General features: G+C 38.8%; 2 protein-coding genes across 2 annotated transcripts; one reads left to right on the top strand and one right to left on the bottom strand.

Moving 5' to 3' along the window:
* The first annotated feature begins 268 nt into the window (after window positions 1-268).
* Window positions 269-4521, top strand: LOC106637720 (uncharacterized). The gene is made up of 12 exons (XM_014350612.2): window positions 269-451; window positions 527-1250; window positions 1315-1541; window positions 1625-1846; window positions 1925-2289; window positions 2359-2617; window positions 2719-3105; window positions 3176-3329; window positions 3396-3580; window positions 3692-4019; window positions 4097-4235; window positions 4311-4521. The coding sequence occupies exons 1-12, from the start codon at window positions 269-271 to the stop codon at window positions 4519-4521; spliced, it is 3384 nt and encodes a 1127-aa protein (XP_014206098.2).
* A 677-nt stretch (window positions 4522-5198) lies between these two features.
* On the bottom strand, window positions 5199-8308 carry Cyt-c1 (Cytochrome c1). The gene is made up of 8 exons (XM_014350675.2): window positions 8130-8308; window positions 6954-7001; window positions 6626-6774; window positions 6381-6513; window positions 6146-6310; window positions 5956-6069; window positions 5738-5872; window positions 5199-5662 (listed from the first exon to the last, which is right to left on the bottom strand). The coding sequence occupies exons 1-8, from the start codon at window positions 8199-8201 to the stop codon at window positions 5552-5554; spliced, it is 927 nt and encodes a 308-aa protein (XP_014206161.2). The 5' UTR covers window positions 8202-8308; the 3' UTR covers window positions 5199-5551.
* Between the last annotated feature and the right edge of the window lie 892 nt (window positions 8309-9200).

The raw sequence follows: 9200 nt of genomic DNA, 5'->3' as shown, positions 1-9200 counted from the left end.
TTCAAAATTCAAAATTAAAAACTCGAGTGTTCGGATTAAAGTTCGGTAAAAAGTCGCGTTCGTCAACTCACTCGAGGGATACTCCAAATACTACAGTGAATCAGTGAACTAGTCTCGCTGAGGTCATCAAGAGAGTTTTCGACCAATTTTAGTTGGCTTTTCTTCAGTTTCGCCTATCAAAGTATGCATAATAATATACGTACGAGTATTTGAACGCAACTTTATTTTTCCGTACTCCAACAGCCAAAGCGTAAGTTCGAGCTCGAGAATGACAAACAGCCAGAATTCCGAGGTCAAAGAGAAAAAAATGTCACCCAAGCCTGAGCCGCCTGCCGAGACAACAATACTGTCCCCAGGAGTCGCAGAATCGGACGGGATCAGTCACGGGAGTCAGTGGATTCAAACAAAAATGATCGATCCTATCATGCATTTCACGCAAAGTTCAACACTGGTAGCTATATATTTTTCTCCCTCGTGCATTTTCTTTCTCACGTAGTTTTTGACGCCGCGGTGTATTTTCCGTCAGACATCCGAAGCTGCACTGCTGCAGGACAAACTGAGACTGTACGGTATCCTCGCCGACATAAACGAAAAATTCGTAGCGATTTTGGACAAGGCGGTGCCGTCGATGACTCCTGTTACCTGCGACACGGAAACGTACCATCAACTGCGCTGCCTGAATCAATTGGTCAGATCGAGAATCGAGCAGACGGACCAAATGTTGTCTCAAATGTGGATCGACAAAAGCTTCGTTCTCGCCAGTCCCGTTTCCGTGAGCAGTACCGAGAACATCTGCTGTCCGAGTGTGAAAAAAAAGTCCAAAGGTATGCAAATACCGGTCATAACTACCAGCGATTTAGGCTTTGTCCAGGAGCTCAGAGAGAAGGTCAGGAGAAAACTTGATTTTTACAATTATAAAAGTAACGATAACGAGCCGGATTCCGTTGGGGAGAGTCTGATCTTTGGGGAGAGTCCACCGTGGGTTGGATCGAGTAAAGCCAACAATTTCCGGGTGAAGACACCTACAGGAGATGAGTCCGTTTGTTCGGACGCGTACTGGGAAAAACAGAAATCTCCCGGGACAAGTGACATGGTAACTTTGAATCCTGAAAAAGCAGAAGTGTCTGTAGGTGGTAATTTTTTCGACATCCTGGAGGAAGATTCGTTCGAAGAATCTCAGGTCAAAAAAGTAGATTGTAATGATATTTACTCTCACTCGATGCAAAAGAATTCATCCGAGAGTGTTTGCGGTAAGAATAAGACAGATACAGCTATTTTAAGAAAGATGATGTATAACGCGATTTTGTATCTTAGATGAAAATTGTCACGTTTCAACTCCAGAGACCTTACGCAATGATACTAGAAGCCTTTTTCAAGACCTTTCAGACAAAGGTCCTAAAAGTATATTGAAGAACAAGATGAACGTTGAGTGCAACGCAAACGCAACTGCGGCTCTGACATTGATAGGCGACGTGACCAACGATGGCGCTGCAGGGGAATTCAATAACGTAAACTTTCCTCACTGCCCATTGATGTTACGCGTGAGTTTTTTCACTGAATTACTTATGTATAAATATATTGGTTCATAGTTACGAGTTTTTTTTGTTGTTGTTTTGTTTATCAGTATTTCAGAACGATATTCGGCCTTCAGCAGTTCAGGCCGAACCAGCTTTCAGCGATAAATGCAGTGATTCTCTCTCACGACTGTTTCATCCTGATGCCGACCGGAGGTGGAAAATCGTTGTGCTACCAGTTACCTGCCCTGCTCTCGGAAGGAGTCACGATCGTCATCTCGCCTCTCAGGAGCCTCATCATCGATCAGACCCAAAAGCTGACGAACCTTGACGTTAGCTCACCACCAATTCGTGCTTTTTTTTTTTATATCATGCGTACACACGAAAATCCACAAGGTTCCTTTTTTCAGATCCCAGCCATGTATCTTACATCGGATTTGAACAATCAAAATGCCCGACTAGTTATTCAGGGAATGTATCGTACCCCGGAACCGATCGTCAAGCTTTTGTACGTCACTCCAGAGAAGATGTCGTTGTCGGAGACGTTTCGATCGTGCTTGCAAGCGCTACACAAGCGCGGTAAACTCGCGCGTTTTGTCATCGACGAGGTGCACTGCGTGAGCCAGTGGGGCCACGACTTTCGTCCCGATTATAAAAAGCTCAAAATGATCAAGGAGCAATTTCCCGACGTACAAGTCGTGGCCCTGACCGCTACCGCTACTCAACGAGTGAGGAGCGACATTTTGCACCAACTGAATTTGAGATCGCCCAAGTGGTGAGCTTTTATATTATTTTTACTCGGTCAAATAGCTTTTTTTATAGCGAGTAATCAATTTTTTAAAAGGTTTATATCGAGCTTCAACCGGCCGAATTTACGCTACAGTGTTGTACCCAGGAAAGCAAGGTCAACACGGGATGCAGTAGTAGATTTGGTCGTGAGCAAATTTAAAAATGAGTGCGGCATCGTGTACTGTTTGTCGCGCAGCGATTGCGACCTTTGTGCTTCAGCGCTGCACAACAAAGGGATTCAAGCTCTGAGTTACCATGCCGGCCTCGAAGATAACGAACGAAACATTCGTCAGAGCAACTGGAGCTCGGAAAAGGTGATTTTTTTTTTTTTTTTTTTTCTTCATATAGGTACAAAAAAATTTGTATACGGTCTTACAATTTTCCTATCCTTGATCATTTTGGTTTATCGACGCAGGTAAAGGTGATTTGCGCAACGGTGGCGTTCGGTATGGGCATTGATAAACCTAATGTTCGTTTCGTCATCCACGCTTCGATACCCAAATCTATAGAAGCCTATTATCAAGAAAGCGGCCGAGCTGGAAGGGACGGCGAAATCGCCGATTGTATTTTACTGTACAATTACGGTGACGTGCATCGTTTGCGTCATATCATCGAGACGAGCGAAAACGTGACCGCCGAGTCTTTGAAAACGCACATGAACAATCTGTACAAGATCGTTCACTTTTGCGAAAATTTGACCGACTGTCGTCGATCACTGCAGCTCAACTATTTTGGGGAAAAGTTCGATCGGAAAATATGTATCGAAAACAGTCAAAGTACTTGCGATAACTGCCGTACTTACGTGAGTATAGATTTTTATGTTGTGCAAATATTTTTGATTGAAACTAAAAAATTTTTTAATACATCCGCAGGGAAGCTTTTTTTCGGTCGACGTCACTAATCACGCCAAAGCTTTGGTCAGTCTGATCGTCGAGCTCAATCACATTAGAACAAATAATATCACGATATTACAAATCGTCGATATTTACAAAGGCTCCGACGTATCAAACATTGCTTATAAATTAGGTAATATTAGAAAAAAATAGACGACAAATTTTTTCAATTGATGCGAATTTAATTGATAAATTGTAGGGTACAACTATCACAAATATTTCGGCTGTGGCGCCGAAATGACGAAGCACGAAATCGAACGATTGCTGCACAATTTAATCGTTGAAGGCTACCTTTGTGAAAATCTTCAGCTGAACAATGGCATAGTTTGTTCTTACGTCGTACCTGGACCACTTGCATCGGACATTTCACAAAGTGACGCACAGGTAATTACTTGCATCTAAAAAAAAAGATCATTTTTCTTTTCCAAGTAGTAAAGGTCCCAGTATGGTCAGACGCTCACTCATTCATTACATGTTTTTCTCCACGTCACCAAGATTTTCCTTCAAAAGAGAAAACCATCGCAACGACGCCAAACCTGCGTGCAGGAAAACAAACCAGTGTTGCCTGAAACTAACGCTCGTCTCAAAAACATCGAGGAAAGCTGTTATCGCGAACTCTTTGATGTGATTTCTGGCATCGCGGAAGCCATGGGGATGCGCGCCAATACGGCAATGAACCTTACGGCATTGCGAGAGATGAGTAAACAGCTACCCACTTCGCAGCGAGCGATGATGCGCATACCTCACGTTACCAAAGCCAATTTTCAGAAATACGGCCGTACGCTACTCGAAATTATTTCGAAGTATGCTAAGGAAAAAAAGAGTACGTTTCTTTGTAGGCATCAGTTTGTGTGTAAGGGATTTTTGTTTGTTAAATTTTAAAAAATAAAATTTTTTCAGAGATACTTCGTGAAGATCAGAAAAACCAATCGAATGTCGATAATCATTTGCAATTTGATGACGAGGACGGTGATCCGATAGAATGGGAGGATATTGTAGACGCTCATAATCAAGTAAACACTGATGTTAATCACACAAAGTGAGACTTGTATAATTTTTTTTTTTTTGTTGAATTTAGATTATTTTTTAGGTATTAAGTTACTGTTTTTTCTAGTAAAAGCGTTCACCAATCATTTAAAACGACTGCTCCACCAAAGAGAAAAAGCACTCAAACGAATATTAGTTCGTATTTAAAAAAGAGCAAGACGACTCCAAGTAGTACCCTAAGCAAGACACCTCCACCAGCTGCAAAAACTTTCTCCACAATTGTAAATAATGGACCGGGACTGTGCGAACTGAAAAAGTTTCCACCTAAAAAACCTTAACACGAGTAATTAAAAAAAAAAAAAAAAAAAAAAAATGTGCAAAGATTTTAAAGTTATTTAAAAAATTTCAAATATGATCCTTTTTAAGTATACGAAGTTTTAGATTTAGACATAATTGTTATTACTATTAATGTTTATTTATTGTTGTAGAACAGTCGTTGTTTAAGTGGAAAAATAAAATTTTTCAAAAATTTTTTATAATGAAATTACAAAACAATACTGAATAACGTAGCTACGACGGCAGAAGATTAGTTTTAAATTTTGTCATTATTCATTGAAAAATTTGTTCTATTAAGTTGTCAGAATAAATTGTGTATAGCAAAAATTTTTTCTTATTTTTTACTACTTATAAATCTAATAATTTACTTTATACAGGTATTATTAATCATTGAAAATAAAATTGTGAAATTATGAAAGATTTTCAATTTTTTTGTTTTTATTTTTTAATTATGGCTTGCATCATAGCAAAGCTACTTATTCGTATTAACATTAAGTATGTACAAAGATATTGACTTTTCAACTAAATTTTCAATAATCGTTTTAACGGTAACAGCTGATCTTGTAAGGTAGTTAACAGTATACTTTTTCAAGTATTGTCTTTAGAAAAAAAAAAAAAAAATACAAGGAATTAAAATTTCTGAAGTAAATATTTTACAAAAGAAGCTTATTACTTAAAGTTGTTCATAACCAGATTTTATTTACAAACATGTACCATCTGTGGAACGACTGAGTACACATTTTTCAATTATAATTAGTGAAAGTTCATTTTAAACGTATTTCTGATGTCGAGGCTGCTAGATGCTCGTTAACTGATTTTGTGAATTCAGCTGGATTACAAAAATTTTGTCAACTTAATTTTCACTCAACTATGCTTAACTAGTAATTGAAATACTCATTAGCCGTTCTTAATGTATGTAATTTTATAGTTTACATCATTATACATTGCACACAGTATTTCAACTACTCGCCTTCCGCGATTACATTGTTAATTTAATTAACAAATTTTTTTATTTTTTCCTTCTGAATCGACTTATTTGTATTTTTTCGGAATATATGCTAATTTTGTTGTTTTGATGTGACTGAACTTGTGTCTCTTCAAGTAATAGAAGAACGCAAAAAGCATTGAACCTATTCCAAGGACCTGAAAGATTTTTTTCATAAAAATTTGATGAAATTCATAAATTACCAAAGAAAAACATATAAAATTCAATCTTACTTTAATAGACATTCTTTGCCTGTCGTCAAACTCGTGGTTGGCAGACCACATTAGGAAATTAGCTACATCCTTGGCTATTTGAGATCTTGATGCTGGTGTGCCATCTTCGTATTCGATTACCTCGTCATAAATGGGCTAAAAAAATAAGTAAATACTCATGGTATCTGCAGAAAAATGCCAATTTGATGAAACAGTTTTACGATATAATTCATGCTTACCGGAGCCATACCAATAGCACCACCGGGGAAGTATGGATTGAAGTTTTGACCTTCCCTTAGAGTGATACCAGCTGGCGGATCGCAGTAACCAGTTAGCAGCGAAAATACGTAGTTCTGAAAATACGTAAAGGGTAAAACCACCGATGATTGAAATTAAAACACCACTATAAATGCCATTTTCAAGTATTACCTCTCCACCATGTCGTGCATTGACGATGTACGACAAATCGGGTGGATAGGCACCATTGTTCGCCGCTCGAGCAGCTTCTTCGTTGGGGTATGGGGATGGTACATAATCGCTGAGTTTACCTGGACGCATGAAATATTCGCCCTTGTCATCCGGTCCATCTTGGATCTGGAAAATTTTTAAGGCAATGAATAAGAGTGCAGTTTTTAAATATCATTGAAAAATATAGGTCACCCACTTGGACTTCCTCCGCTATAGCCTTAGCCTCTTCTTCTGTGTGTGTATTGTTGACAAGATGACGGTAAGCTACGTATTCTAAACTATGGCAGGCAGAGCAGACGTTTTTGTAGACCTCCCATCCTCTTCGCATACTATAAGCAAATAAACAAGTGATTAATTTTAGTTTTTTGTAAGCAACTTATCGTTCTAATAAGACAAATGATTTGAACTACACTCAATGACACCTGCAAAAATTAAACCTACCTTGCATGGTCTAATGATTTAAAAAATCCAGAGAAAGCCCAGTGATAATGAGGTGGATGGGCTACAATTTCTATTGCCTTAACAGATTGATCTAAAGTAAATAATAGGGCACCTATTCCGCCAGCAGCTACACCTATACATGCTGTTGCCTGTAATTAAAGTAAATTTTAAGAATACAAGTGAAAACTTCAAGTACATCTGGCATTAACAATGACTCACTGATAAGGTTTGGAGGACAAGGAACCATAGTAAAACACTTACGAGTTTTGAAGGATGGGTCAACTCAGCCAGGGACTGTTTTTTTAAAAATTCAATTTACAGAACTTACCACTTTACGACCTCTTGACCATTCACTTGTGCCCGAGAAATGCCTAACCTGCGAAAATTAAAAATATTTTTCGATAAAACATTTATTTACCAACTCTAAGTGTTAAAGATAATTCTAAAAGAGTTGAATTTCAACATGAATTGCCATGACAAAAATGTAAACATATTTATCTGACACAGAGTCAGCAATGTCAAAATTAATAAAAATGTAATAATCACAGAAATTTTAGACTTAAATCTTTTATTTATGAAGCATTAACTTTGTAACACTAATAAACAAATTCATGAAACACACATGTAGGTGCATGTACACACACACAAGTACAAGTCAGCTGCACGCTTTCAAGTTTTAAGTGACATAACTACTCATCTCTTAAAAAAAAAACAAGCAAGCTTGTAATCTGTCCATTTTCGCCTTTAACGACTCCTCCAATCATCTTTTATCAGTCAAAGAAACCACTGCCCTCATAATAAATACAAACACTCCCACATCCTTTGCAGAAACAGAAAAATGTCAAGTGCAAAAATCCAAACAAAATGCAACAAAAATTTTCACAAATAAGCGCAATTCCACCGTTACCGCCCAGTGTCATATTTAAAGGCCTCGTTGACAGGGGACCCAGCAGAAGGAAGGCAATGGGTCACGCACAACAAGTAGCACGCACAGACAAGTGTGCTGCCCTGCATCGCAAGAACAACCGGGCATGTTTGGACAATTCAGATCACGGAGGGTGCGTTAGAGCAAGAGCATTGCGAAAAAAATACTACGTCCCCGCGCAGAGTTACATAACTGTCCGCGAAAAATCATGAGCACGCCCGGGTTTTCGCTGGCCCAGGGCCGGAGTCAGCTGTGCCTGGCGAGTCCCGAAAGTCAAGCACCCGTCAGTCAATTACTCGGCGCAATGAAAATAACAAGTCGATGGGAAAATAAGACGATGCTGTTGGCATTTAATCATGTTTGTATGGCTCTCGTGCACCACACAGGGCATGTCGTCGTAGCAGCCGACAAAGGTGGGACGGGAATGTATATACATGTATAATTATACGCGAGACACAAGTGCAGAAGAGGTTGGAAAGTCACTGATCTGTCAGGGGCGCGCGCGACCTGGACGTCTTCTCCGGGGATACGATCGGACCATGGGGGTAGTTTTGTTGACAGCAGCCGCAGCGGACTTACCTTATTGTACAGTGAACCGTTCGACGGCTTGAGGAGGGCAGATCGATAAAACCGTCCCAGGGAAGCCGCCATGTTGGCCAAATAGAACTAGATGCGGCTCGGTAAGCTGCTGCTGCTGCTCCGAACAGCGAGACAAGCAGCACTGTCTTCTTTAACACCAGTGTTCTACTGGACACGTTTGTATCATACGCGCGCAGTCCCGTGAGTTTGTGTCCGTGCAGAGACGGTCTTCAATCTTCAATACTTAACACGGCACAAAACGTTTGATTGTTTGGCACGTTGTATACACTTTTTTACCATAAGATATACAGTTTGAGCTATATTTATACTATAAATGATAGCATTTACAACAATTTGGCTGAAAGTTGCTGCAAAATGGATACCTACAATCAATCAAATTATGGGATCCTGTGATGAGTGAGCTTCGATTCGACGAGCGATTCGATTCAAACTTGTGTGTTGTGTATTATGTACGTATACGTTACATTATGCTCGCTACTTTAGTACAATTTTCATAAATATTATGCTCATTATTGAGGTTATTATCAGCGATTGGTTTGTTTGTTCATGACGAACCGTGTTATCGTGAAAAAAATAGGGCGTTTGAATCCACTAAATTTCTACAGTGACATAACCTCTCTTTTCATCGACTAATCGTTTCGTGTATATATTTTTCTAATTTACGTCATTGTTGTAAGAAAAAACTTGCATCATTATTGGTTTACATAAATTTGAATTGAACCTCCCGCCAAAGCTCAAACCCGAACTTGCGGGACGTCCCATTGGCTTATAATTTCGAGGGAAAATTCAAAAGATCCTTAATCGGTGTGGCTAATTTAAGTAAATGTGTACAATATTATTTGTTCTAGGATTAGTTAGTTATAATTACAATTTAAAAAATCAACAAAATCTTCTCTCAATCAAAATCTTTGAAATTGATTGATTTTCCCCAAAGGGGATCATTTCAAGTTTCAAGTTCCATGTAAAATAATTTAACACTGTGACAAGACGGTTTTCTCTAAATAAGTCAACAGTATTTGAAAGAAAAATCTTTTAATTTAAATCAAGCCT

This window comes from Copidosoma floridanum, unplaced genomic scaffold (assembly GCF_036245765.1).
Source record: "Copidosoma floridanum isolate Cflo_tuat_1 unplaced genomic scaffold, Cflo_Japanese_pri ptg000025l, whole genome shotgun sequence".
Lineage (NCBI taxonomy): Eukaryota > Metazoa > Arthropoda > Insecta > Hymenoptera > Encyrtidae > Copidosoma > Copidosoma floridanum.
Note: the sequence above shows the minus strand (reverse complement) of the source record. Positions and strands in the feature narration are given on the sequence as shown.

What these genes read in the sequence shown, in the direction of transcription:
- LOC106637720 (XM_014350612.2), top strand. Translation starts at nt 269, where the DNA reads ATGACAAACAGCCAGAATTCCGAGGTCAAAGAGAAAAAAATGTCACCC. An exon ending in TCACGCAAAGTTCAACACTG is followed by an intron (nt 452 to 526) that starts GTAGCTATATAT and finishes ATTTTCCGTCAG; the next exon opens with ACATCCGAAGCTGCACTGCT. An exon ending in AAACATTGCTTATAAATTAG is followed by an intron (nt 3,330 to 3,395) that starts GTAATATTAGAA and finishes GATAAATTGTAG; the next exon opens with GGTACAACTATCACAAATAT.
- Cyt-c1 (XM_014350675.2), bottom strand. Translation starts at nt 8,201, where the DNA reads ATGGCGGCTTCCCTGGGACGGTTTTATCGATCTGCCCTCCTCAAGCCG. An exon ending in AAATCATTAGACCATGCAAG is followed by an intron (nt 6,514 to 6,625) that starts GTAGGTTTAATT and finishes ATTTGCTTATAG; the next exon opens with TATGCGAAGAGGATGGGAGG. An exon ending in GGCAAAGAATGTCTATTAAA is followed by an intron (nt 5,663 to 5,737) that starts GTAAGATTGAAT and finishes AAAATCTTTCAG; the next exon opens with GTCCTTGGAATAGGTTCAAT.